The sequence below is a fragment of the Trematomus bernacchii genome, unplaced genomic scaffold, assembly GCF_902827165.1.
Source record: "Trematomus bernacchii unplaced genomic scaffold, fTreBer1.1, whole genome shotgun sequence".
Taxonomy (NCBI): Eukaryota; Metazoa; Chordata; class Actinopteri; order Perciformes; family Nototheniidae; genus Trematomus; species Trematomus bernacchii.
The window spans coordinates 245,092-262,506 of NW_022987732.1; the positions used below are offsets into that span (position 1 = coordinate 245,092).

The window sequence follows — 17,415 nt, forward strand, 5'->3', positions numbered from 1 at the left end:
GATATATTCCTTTGAATGAAAGGCTTTGTCTTGGTATTCTATTGTGATATGTTTAAGCTTGCTAAAGTTGACTTTTTAACAGCCTTTGAAAGAATGATAAAAATAACCTACAGTAAAACACTACTTACAGATATTTTGAATCAGTGTTACTAAATGAGTATTACATATACTAGGCTTAAATCAGGTTATCTTAATATGGTTAAAATTATCCATATTTGTATGGTGGTTATTTCCTTTTACAACATGTGGGGGCTTCTCATTAAGAGAAACCTGCTAGAGAAATATCTAAAAAGCTTTAAATTCCTACTGATACACTGGACGTCTGACAGTATTGGTACAACAAATCTACACCTTCTTGTTATGGTGTGGTGTTGTAACCACTCACTGTAATACAACAAACAACACAACATCACAATGTACTGTATGTAGGCCTATATTTCTTCAAACTCCTCAAACGTCAACAGTTAAAAACAGAAAGGGAATTAGTCTAATACAAAACTTCCATGTGCAAATATTTCTTTATTTTGATAAAGTTGTACTATACTGGACACATGATGTCTCCCACTGAAACTTGAGTATTTCCATTTTATGCTACTTTGTACTACTACTCCACTACAATTCAGAGGTACATCGTGTACTTTTACTCCACTACATTTATTTAATACCTTTACTTTAAAGATTTTGATTAATGATGTGAAATGTACATTTTGAATACAGGACTACTTGTAACAGAGTATTCCTACACTTTGGTAATTCTACTTTTACTCAAGTACAAAATACAAGTACTTCTCCCACCTCAGCTTTTAGTATGTAGCTGATAATACTTCTGCACTTCATGTTATTCTAAAATAATAAAGTCCATGCTGCAGATTGAGTCGTTTTATTTTTGACAATATGTGGGGGTTTCTCTTTTGTCTGAAAATGGTTTGTATCCAACAAAGAAGTTCAACTTTTTTTAAATGCTAATGTAAAAAAAGATTGAACTGTGATATGTTCCTTTAAATTAAAGTATTGTTCATGGTATTCTTTTGTGATCTGTTTAAGCTTGCTAAAGTTGACTATTTAACAGCCTACAATTAAATACAACTTACTGTACAGATATTTTGCATCAGTGCTACTAAACTAACATTACATGTACAAGGCTTAAATCAGGCTATAATGATCTAATGAAGTTATTCCTTACACATAGATTAGTTATTTCCTTTTACAACATGTGGGGGCTTCTCTTTAAGAGAAACCTGCTAGAGAAATATCTAAAAAGCTTTGATTCCTGCTGTTACTATGGACGTCTGACAGTACTGCTACAAAAAATCTACACCCTCTTGTTATGGTGTGATGTTGTAACCACTCACTGTAACACAACAAACAACACAACATCGCAAAATGTACGGTATGTATATCACTTCAAACTCCTACATGTGCAAATACTTCTTGATACAGTTGTACTACTGGACACACAACGTTGCCCACTTAAACACAGAGGTGAGAAGTAACTAAGTACCATTTTGAGGTACTTGTACTTTACTTGAGTATTTCAATGTTATGCTTCTTTGTACTTCTACTCCAGTACAATTCAGAGGTAAACCGTGTACTTTTACTCCATTACATTAGTTTTGTATGTTTAATTACTTTGCAGATTTCTCATTCAAACTAGCTGCACATTTACCAGTTTTGATAACACTTCAATAATTATAAAACATATCCTATATATTATTCTGAAATGGTTCAATCTGCAGAATGTTTACAATTGGTACTTTAAGTATATTTTGATGCTAATACTTGAGTAACATTTTGAATGCAGGACGTCTTACTTTGTAGCAGAGTATTCCTACACTGATACTTCTACTTTTACTTAAGGACAAGATCATGCGAGTACTTTCTTATCCAACTTCTGCTTTTGGCATATATTCAGGTGTTGATATTTTAGATTATTCTAAAATATCGAGCATTATGATGTAGAGTTTTATTTTTGACAACATGTGGGGGCTTCTCTTTACGAGAAACCTGCTAGACAAATATCTAAAGAGCAAAGATTCCTGCCTAACAAATGGTCGCCTGTCAGTACTGGTACATTGAAAACACACCCTTCTGTTATGGTGTCATGTTTCATCCACTCATTGTAACACACAAACAAAAAGAAACAACACACATAATATAAAACATGGAAATATGAAAATGTCCTCTTCAGCTTTCCAACAATTCGCATGTAGATAAGTTACAAAGATATGTTTTACCGCAGTGCAGGCTGGGTACGCAAAACTGAGCCGAAGATCCTCCAATCAGAGAGCGTTAAACCAGGCGGGGGAAATGGGCGGGACTTCCGTTTTCTAAGCCAATCAAACGGTGAATCGTCCCGGATCTTCCCTCTCACCAACTGATCATATTTATTGTATATTTAACACGTTTTTTGTGGATAATAGCGTGAAAATGTTGCTGTTTTTGCTGTTATTGCAATTTAAAAGGTTTATATTACAGATATTACAGCTGAAATCATACTTTTACAACTATATTATATTATTATACTTTTAGCAACATACATAACATACATACATAACATTCATCTGGCTGCTACTTAGAAATTATTTATTTATTTATTTATTTATTTATTTATTTATTTATTTATCTAATATATCATGTTCCAATCACTTGTATAGACTCTTATTGCACTATTTCTTTTGTATAACTATTTACTTGCACTATTTTATCTGTTTTATTGTGTTGCACTGTTGGAGGAGCTGTGACCTAAGATTTTCATCATAACTACACTGTAGCTATGCACCACGTATGACCAATAAAAGCCTTGAACCTTGAACCTTATACTTGTATCAAACTGTTGTCATATTAATTTCCTTCAGTTTAAGTACAATTGTATTATCACATCAATGGATGTTAATGAACAAAAGTCACTTTTTGTCATTATTATGTAGAATCAGTGAGAGGTCAGTGAGAGCACAAAAAACAAAACAATATGTGTCATGTATTCTGCAACAGATTTGTAATTTTAATCAAACTGTGTTCTCATCGAGCTGAAAACAAATGCAGAAAAATAGCTATAACGCTGGTCCAAAAATGCTTAAGGCTGTTGTGCAAGATGTAGTCAGAGCGTTTAAATAAAAGTAGCATTAGGAACTAAATGTAGGAAGGGATCCCTTATATATTTTCTACATATTTCCATATATTATCTAAATAAACAGACTTATATTCAACTGTAGGTAAATTTGCTTTTTACAGGCAGTGGCTCAGTCAGTAGGGGCTTGGACTGTGAGCCATAGGGTCGCCGGTTCAAGTCCCCGACCAGACCAAAAATATGCAGAGTGGACTGCTACTTGGAGAGGTCCCAGTTCACCTCCTGCCCTGCCGTGGTGTTCTTGAGCAAGGCACCGGACACCCCCGTTCCCCACTCACTCCCATTGCTCGGGCGCTGTACAATAGCTGCCCACGGCTCCTAGTACTAGACCGGCCCACCGGGAAAACTCCCGTTATTCCCAATGGCCAGTCTGTGTATTGTGTATATATATATAGAACATGTTTTTGCTTTACAACAATGTGCGGGTCCTATTCAAGCAACATCAATAAGTCCATTAATGAGAAAAGTTTCTCTGCGTTTTAGTTTTCATGTATTTGGGGCGATTTAGAGTTCATTCTTCCATCTGTTGATATGCGGTTTAGCTTTCAAATATTTACACTTGTGAATAAAATGTTTACTCAGGGCCCCGATGTAACAGGTTGATCCTTGTGTGGGGACGTTTTTACGCACAGCACTTGAACGCAGCATGACATATGCTACATTGAATACATCAATGACACCATTATCGTCACCCCTCCTCTATTCCCCTTCCTCAAATGGGAAGACGCGTTTACGGGCGTTCCGTGATAAACCAATGGAGCTGGCTGAGAGGAGGGGTTAACTTTTCCATGTTCATAAATACTCTGAGCCCCTCTCTCACACTCGCTTTTTACTCCAGAGCAGGTTAAACCCCAGTGGGCTTTCAGTACCCTTTAAATCTCCAGCAAACACACAGAAAAACCCGCAATCATGAGCAGGAAATTCTTCGTCGGTGGAAACTGGAAGTTGAATGGAGACAAGAAGAGTCTCGGGGAGCTCATAGACACCATGAACGCAGCCAAGGTGGACCCCAATGTCGGTATGTGTGTTTTAAACAACTATAATGCCAAATTTACCTTTTTATATCCTTAAATGTAGCCACTTGTTTTCTAATTATCACGACTTAAATAACAGTTGTTCATATGCACTGTTTCGCTTCCTCGTTTAATGTCACAAAGGACTGATCCAGACAAAATGGCTCGGTTATTGAATACATCAATGACACCATTATCGTCACCCCTCCTCTATTCCAGGCCCGTATAAAGAGACATTCAGTGTTAACTCTGCATTTCCTGTTTCTTTTTCTTTTCAAACCGAGATTGCACTAAACCACAGACAGGGGGGAAAAGCATGAATAAAGATGACAGATGCTGGCATGGGATTTTCAATAACGTCGGTGTTGGTGGTGGTGGTGGGTGTGCGTTTGCAGCAGCACGTAGTCCAGCGTCTGCTGTGAGAGTGCATGGTGCATTCAAGTGAGTCTGCTCGTTAACGATGCCGCTCCTCTTTCATGTGCAAACTCATTAAATACTGTCGTCTATTGTGAGCTTTAATTGCATGTTATTTGTTGAGGCAGTTCAAACGAGGAGATGAAGGACAGCTAACGCCATAACACAAACAGATGCATGTACTTTTTTTGTTTGATAACGATTTTTCCAGCATGACCTGAAAGCAGCAGCAGCCAGCCATTCGCCCTGTTGCTGTCTGCTTCCTGTAGACTTGCTGCTGCAGCAGTTTTTTTTTTCTTTAGCTACTTCGGTGTAAATGAATGAATGCAGGGAGAGTTTGAATGTGTCCAGGCCTGTTTTCCACTGTCGTTTCCTCCTGTAAAAGTTGCTGTTATGCAACTATCATGTTTTTTGTATTCTAGATAGGTGCAAACTGTCCCTCTGTTTAGACTATCCTTGGACCTTGCCCCATTTAATGAATCCACCCCCTTACAGCAACAGGGTGAAATACAAGCAGAGTTGTCGACCAAAAATCGTTTAAAAAATGTGCTATATAAATAAAACTTGATTTGTCCCACTGGCCTCTCTAGAGCTTTAAAGTTCAGCTGTTTCCTCCACATGGGAGATTTAAACTCTTCTTCTCTGATTTGACCTCTTGTGACCTCTGCAGAATGCGACCTTTAGGAGGCTGAACTCAGACCTTTAATGCAGAGAGGTCTGACCGTGGCCGGGGATTAATGACCTTTACCAACCCAATAGTAACGGGTTTAATTTAGACTCCCTTAACCCCAAGATATAGTTTCATTTTGAATGTCAGTGTCTTTGCTCTGCTGTACTCGGTTTGACCCGTGCAGACCTTTGCTGCTGCTGTTGAATCTTGTTTGCACATAAAGGGCAAACTTTTGGAGTTTGCATGCAGTTTGATATGCATGAGTTTTGGTAGTTTCAACATACAAGTGGTTGTTGAGTAGTTGTAGTAATACACACTGAGATAAGATAAGACTTTATTGATCCACAGGGGGAAATGCATGTGTTGCATCAGCACAAAGAGAAGAAGGAAGTACAGATAAATAGGGAACAATTAAATAATCTTTTGTACAAGTAAAGAATATATACAATAACTGAGTAGGCATGAACTAAAAAAAACAAAGTTACTAGAGTATGTTGACTTTGTGCTGCTGCTACAGTACAAGCAATACTGATGTAAAAAAATACTTTTAACAGCACCTGGAAACACAAATAATTGGATTGTGCCTTTTTAAACATCATGATTGAATAGTGAACTGGATTTGTCCCTTTTTAATCCCCATGGTGTTGAAATACTGTGTGAATGAGTGCATATGAAGTCATGTACTTGGTGGGAGTTCAGGGTGATTGTACAGACTTGTGTTCAAAGCCACATTTTGTCTCGCTGTTTAAGAGTCAATGAAGGGCCTTGAAGCTGAACATGCCTTCTCTCATTCATAGAAATGAATCAAAGAGAAGAAACATGTCAGAATATGTATGAAATGATTGCATTAAACATACAGTGTTAAGTGATATTTGGGCATGGTCTAGATACTGTTATCATACATGCAGTTATATGGTACAATTATTTTAAATGAGCCATCCCCATTTTTAATGACTGCAGTTTCCCTGAATTATTTGGATTGGTTAATATCTTCTAACAGACCAAACATGAATCCCTACTGTCACCTAATCATCTTTGGTCTTTGGTTCAATAAATATCTCAATACCAATATATGTGCTATACAAAAAACAGTTAGTTAATGTTGTCTTCTTCTGCTCACAGAGGTCGTGTGCGGCGCTCCTTCCATCTACCTGGACTTCGTCAGGTCCAAACTGGACGCTAAGTTCGGAGTTGCTGCTCAGAACTGCTACAAAGTCGCCAAGGGAGCCTTCACTGGAGAGATCAGGTACGTCGCGTGTCCATCAGAGTAGAAAAAACAGGGTTTGGTAAATACAAATAAAAAAATTAAAGATTTATTGATGTAGTGAACAAAATAAGCACCAATTGGCAGCTAAACGTGGGTAATATGTAACTGGCTAGTAGGTTTGCTATTGAGTCACTGGTTTGATTGAAACATTTACTAGCCATTTGGCCAAGCAGGATACATTTTCCAACACTTCATTCAGAATCCTCTGGGTCACAAAGTATTTCACATCACTGTTTGAAACCATTTATATTTCTTATCTTGTGTTAACTGTATGAACATGTGTCTCCAGCCCTGTGATGATCAAGGACTGTGGAGTGAACTGGGTGATCCTGGGACACTCTGAGAGACGCCACGTCTTCGGAGAGAGTGATGAGGTAATTCATGATTATTTTATCTTTTTAGTTTGCTGTCATGATGCTGAGTGCTAAAGTAATCCTTTTGTTTCTAATGGCTTCTACTTCACCTCTGTTTTATAATGAGTCTATTTATTTATGCCGTGGTTGTGTACTGATTCTTTTTTATATACTAGCCTTTTTATCTTCACTGTCACTTTCTGTACGAATGTGTATTTCCCTGCTGTGGGTTGAACAAAGGATATCTTTACTTGAGTAGGACACACACCTTTCCTCCGGAGTACACTTTGTGATTACATGCTTGTGTGTGTGTTTTAGCTCATTGGTCAGAAGACCGCCCACGCTCTGGAGAGTGGTCTCAGTGTGATCGCCTGCATCGGTGAGAAGCTGGACGAGAGGGAGGGCGGTATCACCGAGAAGGTCGTCTTCGCTCAGACCAAGGTCATCGCAGGTAAACAATCCCAAATGTAGAGTTTTACAAGCACAGAGAGTCTAAATGATGCATTAGGGAATGTTTATGCAAGCTAGAGACGGGTGGAAACCATAAAACGTGTGGAATAAATGAATCGAAGTCTTATCTTGCATCTTTTTTTCAGACAACGTAAAGGACTGGAGCAAGGTGGTGCTTGCTTATGAGCCCGTGTGGGCCATCGGCACCGGGAAGACCGCCTCCCCACAGCAGGTCAATATAAGTAACCAGTGAAAATGACTACTGTAGTTTATCCCCTTTACTCGTCCTGATGTGTCTGCTTCCTGTTTGATATGTGCAGGCTCAGGAAGTTCACGACAAGCTGAGGGGGTGGCTGAAGGCCAACGTGTCCGAGGCCGTAGCCAGCTCCGTGAGGATCATCTATGGAGGTCAGTCAGTGACAACATGGTGCTTTTTGTGATATTCTAGTTAGTTTTTCAACATTAATCTCTAAATATGACTCTTCAGGCTCTGTGACCGGCGCTACCTGCAAAGAGCTCGCCTCCCAGAAGGACGTTGACGGTTTCCTCGTGGGCGGAGCCTCCCTGAAGCCCGAAATCATCGAAATTATCAACGCAAAGTTATAAAAACCCCGGCAGCTGCAATGTCCAGATCAGAGGCCAGAGTCATCCAGACCATCCAGTTACATCATCCCTCACTCTCTTAGTCCTCTTCCCCTTTTATTCAAAAGTAATGGTGTAATGATGTCATTCCCTCGTTTTTTCCTTTATTCTTTTGCTATATTTTGTCATAAAGAAAAGGGACATGTTGACTTGCACTGTGCTGCACTGAAAAAAAGTGAAATCTACTGAGAAAAGTCTGTGTGCTTACTAACTTCCACCAAGCTGCAAAGACCGACATCGACACCTTGTTTGGACGGCCAGTCCACGCCTTTACTTGAAAAGTTTACCAACTTCCAGTGTCACAGCTCTCTGTCAATCAGATGTATTTGTCTATTTAATATTGATGTCTCTTTTGTTGTGATTATGATGTTCTGTGGCTTCCCCCCCCCCCCCCCCCCCCCCTGTAGACGTGCATGATCCGCTCTCTCTTTGGCTGTTTGCCAAGAGAAGAGCGTCCATTACATGTTAATCCTACTGTGTCATGGCCGATGGGAAGAAGGGTGGCAAGGCTGTAAGGAAACATAATAAACCGTTTAGAGACTGTTTTAAGTGTGTTGTGTCTTGACTTGATAGTGTTTGTCCCATTACTTTCTAAAGACACTTTCATAGTTGTTTATATTTTACTTGTGTACAAAAGGGTTCATAAACAGCTGTGTGTTCATTTCCAGACGATGGAAATCCCAGAGGTGTTCTCAGGATGGCAGGCAGACGATATCTTATTACAGAAATGACCTCCAGTTAAGACAATGCCATGCAGAGAAGCATTTTGTTGCTATTTTTATCCTGGCCCTGGACATGGGGAAGAAATTCTAGCTGCAAAACACAATCTTGCATACAGAAAATAAATATTGATAAATCTGTGAAATAGAGACCTGCTGAGCATTTTGGTCATCATGTATTTCAAGCAATAACACGTGATAAACATTTCAATATGCTATGTACAAGTATATAAAGGCAGGTTGCTCTCTTTGGCTATTTGGTATTTGTTTTGGTTTTACCGCACAGTCGAACCCAAAATATAGCTCGGTATAGCTAATTTATATGAAAGCCCATTTCTGCATAATTCAATTTTAAAGTATATAAGAAACAAGATTAGGCAAGTCATTAGAATAAATAAATGTTCTCAATTAGTAAAAATCATTTAAGCAACATAGCAGTGGCGGCTGATGCATCTTTCTCCTGGGGGGGCTCTACCAAAATGTGAGCAAACGTATACAAAGTAAAAATATCATATTACAAGGCAGGGTTAGCTCAAAGGCACCAGCTCTTAGAACTTGATACAGGGTGTTTCTCAATGTCGAGGACGCTTCCTTGGTAGGACATGTCCCTCCGAGTCAGGTCCTTCAGAAGCGAGGCAAGAATCCTTCCTAGCCTCGGAAAACGAAGAATGGTGGAACAGGCTAGCAGGTGTGCGTCATATGCGAGGCCCCTCCTCAAATGGAGCACGATTTCCGCCAAAGATTTTGGAAATTGATCCGTGCGCAAAGCATTGTGGGTCTGGTCCAAATTAGTTTGCGATACTAAGATACTGCTGTAAGATTAATTGAATACTAAGCCATTATTTTGTCCTAAGTAATTATTCTGTAATACAAAGTCAATATTTTGAAATACTTAGTCACGATTTTGAGATATGAAATCATTATTTAGAGATAGTTTAGATAACTATTCATTGTAGCCTATTTTGTGTTATACTGGCAGGAATTGGCTTCCATAAAATAAATTGTATTTTTCACCAAATGTTTTCATCCGAGAAACCTTGTTTGTATTCAATGGCCCTTTAGTAAATACAACATTTGCAAGACGTATAACATTATATTACTGTTGAATCAACCAATATGTTGTGTTCTTTTGGTCGTAAATCACTCTTTATTGTGTGTTTTCACCCCGGTGCTGCAGGGGGCGCTGGCTCCCCGCAGTGAACCCTTTGAGGGTCTCACTCTCCGTGTTTACAAGCGAAGCGTGACGTTCAGGGACCCGCAACAAAACGTCTCACAGTGCCACTAAAAGCTAATTATTGTAATTAACAAGCGTCCAAAATGCAGTCACTGAGAGTTTTCCTCAGCGAGAGACTGACGGCTGCAGCGGAGGAGATATTTGCAGCTGTGGAAAAGACAATAACCGAGTACAAAGAGGAGATATTTCGTTCAAAAGATCTGGAAATCAGTCGTCTCAGGATGCAGCTGAAGATCCTCATATCAGGTCGGTTGAATGGAACAAAATGTCATGCAGAATTGCGTTATATTTCGGATAAATTGCATGCCTTTGATGCTTTTATGTGTCTTGTATCTAGAGCCTCGGTTGGACCGATGCATTGGAGCCCAGCTGCAGCAGCTCACACATCAACACCTTCCTCCCCCCTCTCCTCCTCCTCCTCCTCCTCCTCCTCAGCATCACTCAGTGTCTGCAGTGGAGCCTCCTGAGCCCTGTGAGGAAGATGAGGAGCATCCAGAGCCCTCCCAGGTGAAGAAGGAGCACCAGATGAAGAGCCACAGAGATTTCTGGCTGGGTCACGACGAAGAGCAGCTGGAAAGCCTTGAATCAGACATTAAAGACTTCATCTCCTCCCCCTCCAGCCTGAAAAGCAGCCTCCAGGACCCCACCTCGCCCTTCCACACTTTCCACAATAATCACAGCGACGAAGGCAGAGAGAAACCCTACCTCTGCTCGGTGTGTGAGAAGCGCTTCAGTAACTGCTCCCACCTCTCAGCTCACATCAGGACACACACCGGAGAGAGGCCGTACAGATGTGAAATCTGCAGAAAGACTTTCATCACCACCAGCGCTCTGAACCGACACCAGACCATTCACACCGAGGGGAAACACTTTGTGTGCAACTACTGTGGCAAATCCTTCAAATGGATGGAGTCTCTGGGCAGGCACATACGAAGCGTGCATAAGAGGGAGAATGTGCCTGTATGACTCTCATTGAAACACACATTTCAGATAGAGTAGTTGTGTTGTTGCTGTGTGTACTGTATTCATAATTTAACACAATGAATGTAAAGTTTTTGTATGTCTTATATGTTAACGTGTGCATGGACCTCATTAAAAGCCTTGTAAGCCTGTGTGCAAATTAATTATAAAAACACTTTAACAAAATAAAGTTAATGTTAATTTATTACTGAAGAATAAAAAGTAAATACTCTTTGTTTCGTGTTGTGTTATGTGTTCTGCTTCCTGCTGCAGGAACATTAGAAAAGGAAGTTGCACAGTACTCCAGTAGATGGCAGTAACTGCATTTCATTCATCATTTTATGTTGATATACAGTATATGGTAGTGTTCAGACTGGTGTCTCGTATGTACTTCGTTTCTGGGAACTGACAGGAAAGTCCTTCTTAAAGTCAATAAATACATAGAGGTCATTCCAAGTGGTGGAGTTAAGCAAGTATTTTAAGGAGAGTGGATGCTGTTATAGCAGTATATCAAAGCCCATGATTTAGGGGTTAGTTGTCAGGAGTCAAAAGTTCTTGTGTCCACAGACTTTTGGCTACTACAGTGTATTTGGTACATGCTATGAACTTGGGATGTTGCTTTGGTTTTGCAGTGAGTTCTCTCCTCAGGGTGAAATTAGACCGGACTTCCCCTGACCCCTCTTTACTTGCTATCATTATAAAACCATTACTGATATCCAGGGGTGAACTTGGAAAGCAGGGAACAGTATGTGTTACAGAGAGCTTAGTTTTGTGTCGTAAATAATAGATACAGGTCTTTAAAATATACAAGTTTGAGTTAGGAAATATTGAGTTTAATGTGTTTTTTGTGGCAAGGTTGAAGGCACCAATACAAACAATATATGAGTCTTTTTAAATCCCCCTTTTCATGTGTCAGCTAGCTTGAAATATTGATAGTAACTGCTAAGTGGCAAGCGTCTGCACTTCATTCATGTCTCGCAATGCTGCAGAGCATCTTGTTGAACTGGAGTATTATTTCATGATACACTCACTTAATATGGAGCGGTTTCTCTGAGGGCTCTCATGTGCGTGCAGGTGCTCTGTGCAGTAAACCTCTTACTACAAGTGTGCTGAGTAGGCAATTAAAAATGATGACATAATATCTCTTAGAAACGGAAAACTGGATTATAATAAAGATGAATAATGTGTATAGGCGCTGCTCCAAAGATTTCCCCGCTGCAGGTTAAATGGAGAAGTTATAACACAACACTTCAGTGGAAATGACCCAATCGTATAGTTTTACAGCCCAGTCTGCATCTTCTGTGCTGTTCGGTAGAAAACACCAGAGATGGGTTTCACACTGGAACTCCAAAAAGAGCAATGTGCTTCCCATTAACCCCGTTATTCCCTGTGGCCAAAGGGCTTCCTCGCTCTTTGTTTACTATAAATGGGTACAAAATGTTTCAGGTATTGGCGAAAACAAAAAGATGTGTTGAAAACAACTTACTATCATTTGAAAAAAGTTTAAAATTGTGCTTTTTTAAAGCATACAAAAAAGGGTTAGGGTTAGGGTCCAGTGTTTTTATCACCTCAAAGTGTAATGCAACTCTTATTTTCCTCAGACACCCAATACCTTTTTCACTAAGTATACTTTTGCTATGGTAGGCCACTGTTTCCTAAGTAATGACACACATAAGAACGATGGGAATATTAGCCTAGCTTTGCCTAACTTCATTTTTACCTCGACGACCAGAGAAGACAAGAATAGCAGGTGGAAATAAAATGGAAATGTATGCAAAATGTGACTATCAACATCAAAAGAAAAAGACACAGTGACTCTACATGGTGGTCAATGTGTAGCCAGGATCCTAGACGTAGTATTTTAAAACCTGTTGCCCAACCCACAGTCCATTTCCTATTTTGTTAATCAAATCATGTTTTTTTTCAGGTGTCATTTGAGTTGACAGTGAAAGCTTTCTATTTCCAGGAATAACCGGACCAGTTTTATTCATGTCGTTGGTTGCTGAGATGTTGAGGATGATCATGTGCTCCCTGAGGTGAAGTGGAGAGGGTCAGAGAGCTCTGGTCTCCAGCAGGTTATCTACGAACACTTGACAAATGCTCAGCAGTGCTTCAAGATGATCCTGCGGGATCTCCCTCTCCAGGCGGGAGTGGAGTGAAGAGCAAGAGGTCAGAAGAGGTTAACTGTACGGGTGAGAGGAGGTGAAGAGGCAACAGACACTTAGAGGTTGAGATGCTCCTACGAGAGATGTTAGGGATGGTGCTCAAGCAGAGGTTTCATTGACAAGAGTGAGTATCTCTCCGTGGCATCGGAAACATGTTCTCCATGTAATTGAATGAAATGAAGAGAGGAGCGCGTTGACGTTCTTGAATGTAGTCAGGGGGGAATCCAGGATTTCTTGAATGAAATGGAGCAGTTGGGACCAAATGCCAGTCAGGAGCGGCCAAAATCAAATAGAAATAAAACAGATAATTAAAGGTCACCTATTATGCAAAATCCACTTGTTCATGTCTCTTCTACATCAACATGTGTCCCCTCTTCTTCATGTCTCTTCTACATCAACATGTGTCCCCTCTTCTTCATGTCTCTTCTACATCAACATGTGTCCCCTCTTCTTCATGTCTCTTCTACATCAACATGTGTCCCCTCTTCTCCATGTCTCTTCTCCATCAACATGTGTCCCCTCTTCTTCATGTCTCTTCTACATCAACATGTGTCCCCTCTTCTTCATGTCTCTTCTTCATCAACATGTGTCCCCTCTTCTTCATGTCTCTTCTACATCACCATGTGTCCCCTCTTCTTCATGTCTCTTCTACATCAACATGTGTCCCCTCTTCTCCATGTCTCTTCTCCATCAACATGTGTCCCCTCTTCTCCATGTCTCTTCTACATCAACATGTGTCCCCTCTTCTTCATGTCTCTTCTTCATCAACATGTGTCCCCTCTTCTTCATGTCTCTTCTACATCACCATGTGTCCCCTCTGTGTAAAGAGACTCTGAAAGTTTCAGGAAAAAAGATTCTCTCTCTTTTTGTCCTGATCCATTTCTATAAAAACCTGTCTGAAAATGAGCTGATCAGATTTTAGCCACTTTGTGATGTCATAACGATGTTTTGGCTTGTGTAACCATTAGCCAATCACCAACCAAGGTAACCCCCCCCCCCTTATCACCTGAATCTCCTCCTAGAGCACCATTGAGTTCTTTTTAACCAAATATCTCTCAGAGGGGCGTGGGGAGGGGCTCCTTATTTTCATCTAAAGTAACAGACAGAGAATCAGCCCTTTTGAAACAGGGCTGAAACAGAGGGGATTATGGGATGCTGCAATGATCTGTTTGGTGTTTGGAGCCAAACACTTCAGAGACATGTTTTGGATATATCTGAGACCTATAATATATTGATGAAAAACAGTATAATAGGGGACCTTTAACTTAAAATAGCACAGCCGCTGAGGCACTAGTTAGCGGATCTTACGCAGGGCAATGATCCAGGTACAGACAAGAATCTCCGTTTGTGCATTTATTATATATTCCAATAACAAAGAACAATCAACAGGTTTCCAATATGTCCTTCCTTAAGCCTTTCATATGGCTCTCTTTCTTCTGGCTTGAAACACCCTGGTAAAAAACCATGTGCCTACTAGTGCTCTACTCCAATATATACATTTACACCAGGTGCTCCAATCACCCCGTGCCCAAACATGCATTCAAAATAAAAGCATAGAAACTACTTAACAATAACTAAGAATACATTTACTATAAACAATAACAGTAGGAAAATAAATGTTTAACTATTAAATCATATGAAGTGATATATAGAGCTCCAACAGGGCCCTTTATTCCATGCAAGGAACCCCATGCATCCATTTAGACTCGCCCCTCTTCCACGTAGCATGAACGCACCGAGAGAAGCAGAGTAGCAGTCAGAAGTCAGACAAAGGGACAGGAGACAGCTGCTGTAAAAAGGTCATTGGGGGTCATCGTATAAACTTTATGAAGTATGACAGCTGCTGCAGGAGACAAAAGATGGTTGTGGAGTATATGCTGTATAGAAAACGCAGCAAAGTGTGTTAAAACTGTCCCTCCCGGCCGGGGATAGAGAGCGTGATTACAAAGTGAAAGGATGTTTCTCTAATCATATGGACCAATACTCTGTGTATCCTTTATTGTTCTCCCATGTCTTGTCAATGTGAACTTGCTGTATTCCTGCTACTTGTGATGTGAGTTATTTATTTGACTATTTTTATTGTATTTATGATTTTATTATAATTATTTATCTGTGACCATGACCTAATGGGGTAGGGGATGGGTATTTGTCTTTCCTTTTACAGACAAATTGTTCTCTACTTTGCTTAAAGGTCACCTATCATGCTATTTTTAGGCAACAGCATAGGTCTCAGATGTATACAAATATATAGAAAACATGTCTATAAAGTGTTTTGCTCAAAATACCAAACAGATCACACATTCTAGCCATGCCTCATATCCCTCTATTTCACTTCCTGTTTCAAAAGTGCTGATTTTGGGGTATAAAGCTTTACAAAAATAAGAAATTTAACTTTAACTTATTTTTTAACAGGTTAACAACTTGGTTATTTGCGTGTTAAATCAACGGGGTTTATATTATTTGGGGAACATTTGAGAGTTCATTAGGCGTGCATGACCTCTTCTTCACTTGTAATTGAGCAATACAAACTCTTATAAACTGTACTGCTTCTAATTACATAAGAGTGTGTGACTTTAATCATCATAACATAACAAAAGGGGTCTTGATTTGTGGATTTGTTTGTTTAATCCTCACAAATTGGTATCACATGTAGAGTCATTTCATAAACCACGGGGATGCATTCAGAAGAGATTTAACGTTCACCTGACACTGTGCATTATCCTATTGCACTAAACCATAAACATGTGGAACTAAAAGTAGGCCAATATGAAAGAATACGAATTATTTTCAAATATTTGTCCTAGATTTGAACAAACGCTGCTAATAATAACATTTATTTTACATGCAAAATGGCAAAAAAAAGCTGTCGTGATAATTCTAGGTCTATATAAAATGTCTTTCTTTCATCCACACCTTTCCCAGCATCCTTACCCTGAGAGAGGAAGTGCTGAGAATATCCGCAGATGTGATGTCACCAGAGGAGAAAATCAGATTTGTCCTGCAGGATACTTTACATTATGTTGACACACTTATTCAAGGTGACTTTTAATGACACACGACCCACATACCAACTCACAAGCCTGCCCTATACTATATATTTATATATATATATATCCAATATCATCCTCCTGACTGCGATGGCTCTCACTGATAAGGCTATTCATCAATGTCACATCAGTATGAGGAGCTTTTATTGCATAAAACGGTAAAGGGATGTAGATTTTAGCATCTAGAAAACCATTTAAAACCATTTAAATGGACAGAAAGCATCATGAGCAGACTCTGGAGTAAGGGATTACATATTCAGGATACAAAAGAAGGTAACTGTATTCCCTTGTTTTCCACAGTTACATAAAAACAGATGTTATTAGATTACTGGTACATTAAAAAAAAGGGAATACTAGCAGGATTACAAACACATTTTAAAGTAAAAAATCATATATATTATAGGTAGAGGTACTGCCTGAACTTTCTTTTTGGTTTTCATTTAGGCTACTTTCATTCGTCATTATTTTAAAGAGGCCCTATTATGCTTTTTAGGGGTTTCCCTTTCTTGTATTGTATTATAGGTTTTATAGGTATGTCTCCCACACACTCCCCCCCCCCCCCCCACCTGAAACCTCCATTGGACTCCTTTGTTTAACTTCGTAACATCACGATGTAACACTTGCGCTTCTATTGGCTAGCTCTCCTACACATTGTACGTGATAGGCTAAGGGGGCGGGACATCTCTACGCGGTTGTCCAATCACAACAGAGCCGGCCAGCTAACCAATCAGAGCAGACTGGGCTCTGGTTTCAGACAGAGGGTGAAAAGAGGTGCTGCAGCACAGGCAGTATGAGAAAAAAAAGAGCTTTTTGAACATTAAAGCATGGAGACATGTCCCAGGCACAATATACAAATATGATAATGAGAATTATAGGACCCCTCTAAGAGGACACATTCTTCTTTTCTAAGGTAACATTGATTTTTTTTTTTTTTACATACAACACTTGTGTAAAACCCATCTTATTGATATTTATATTCTCTTGTATTTATCTGCATTGCATCCAAAAATAAGGGAAAGTAATCAGGTTACATTACTTTTATATCGTGATACTCAGGTTAGGTTACAGATTACATTTTCTTACACGTACCTAGTAACTGTAACAGGATACATTCTTAAAGTCACCCTCCCCACCCTGACCATGATGACACAAATCATATTGTGAAGTTTGTTTACACAGATCTGCCAGCAGTGATTCTGTGTTTCAGCACGAAGGCCGTCTCCAGTGATCCGTGTCCGTTTGAAGGAGAGTCCTGCAGCCGGACACGGTGAGAACACCGCCCTGAGCCTCCAGCACTAAATCACATCTCAGCTTCTCCTTTTCATTTCTCTCCCTCTTTCTCTCCCTTTTCAAT

The 17,415-nt window shown here is 39.7% G+C and overlaps 2 protein-coding genes and 3 non-coding genes across 5 annotated transcripts; 2 read left to right on the top strand and 3 right to left on the bottom strand.

Annotated features, from left to right (window-relative positions):
- Positions 1-247: 247 nt before the first annotated feature.
- Positions 248-305, bottom strand: LOC117494816. Its single transcript, XR_004557122.1, has one exon. It is a non-coding gene; the product is annotated as a U7 small nuclear RNA (small nuclear RNA).
- A 910-nt stretch (positions 306-1,215) lies between these two features.
- LOC117494817 lies at positions 1,216-1,272 on the bottom strand. The gene has a single exon (XR_004557123.1). It is a non-coding gene; the product is annotated as a U7 small nuclear RNA (small nuclear RNA).
- Positions 1,273-1,981: 709 nt separating this feature from the next.
- Positions 1,982-2,038, bottom strand: LOC117494813. The gene has a single exon (XR_004557119.1). It is a non-coding gene; the product is annotated as a U7 small nuclear RNA (small nuclear RNA).
- A 1,868-nt stretch (positions 2,039-3,906) lies between these two features.
- Positions 3,907-8,481, top strand: tpi1b (triosephosphate isomerase 1b). Its single transcript, XM_034145763.1, has 7 exons — positions 3,907-4,145; positions 6,347-6,470; positions 6,781-6,865; positions 7,163-7,295; positions 7,441-7,526; positions 7,615-7,702; positions 7,782-8,481. The coding sequence occupies exons 1-7, from the start codon at positions 4,037-4,039 to the stop codon at positions 7,898-7,900; spliced, it is 744 nt and encodes a 247-aa protein (XP_034001654.1). The 5' UTR covers positions 3,907-4,036; the 3' UTR covers positions 7,901-8,481.
- A 1,373-nt stretch (positions 8,482-9,854) lies between these two features.
- On the top strand, positions 9,855-11,081 carry LOC117494798 (zinc finger protein 184-like). The gene is made up of 2 exons (XM_034145764.1): positions 9,855-10,135; positions 10,227-11,081. The coding sequence occupies exons 1-2, from the start codon at positions 9,973-9,975 to the stop codon at positions 10,853-10,855; spliced, it is 792 nt and encodes a 263-aa protein (XP_034001655.1). The 5' UTR covers positions 9,855-9,972; the 3' UTR covers positions 10,856-11,081.
- The last annotated feature ends 6,334 nt before the right edge of the window (positions 11,082-17,415 follow it).

Bases quoted from the DNA above. Each gene is read 5' to 3' on its own strand.
- tpi1b (XM_034145763.1), top strand. From the start codon at position 4,037: ATGAGCAGGAAATTCTTCGTCGGTGGAAACTGGAAGTTGAATGGAGAC. The intron at 6,866-7,162 runs GTAATTCATGAT...TGTGTGTTTTAG, and splicing joins TCTTCGGAGAGAGTGATGAG to CTCATTGGTCAGAAGACCGC. The intron at 7,703-7,781 runs GTCAGTCAGTGA...ATGACTCTTCAG, and splicing joins CGTGAGGATCATCTATGGAG to GCTCTGTGACCGGCGCTACC.
- LOC117494798 (XM_034145764.1), top strand. From the start codon at position 9,973: ATGCAGTCACTGAGAGTTTTCCTCAGCGAGAGACTGACGGCTGCAGCG. The intron at 10,136-10,226 runs GTCGGTTGAATG...TCTTGTATCTAG, and splicing joins GCTGAAGATCCTCATATCAG to AGCCTCGGTTGGACCGATGC.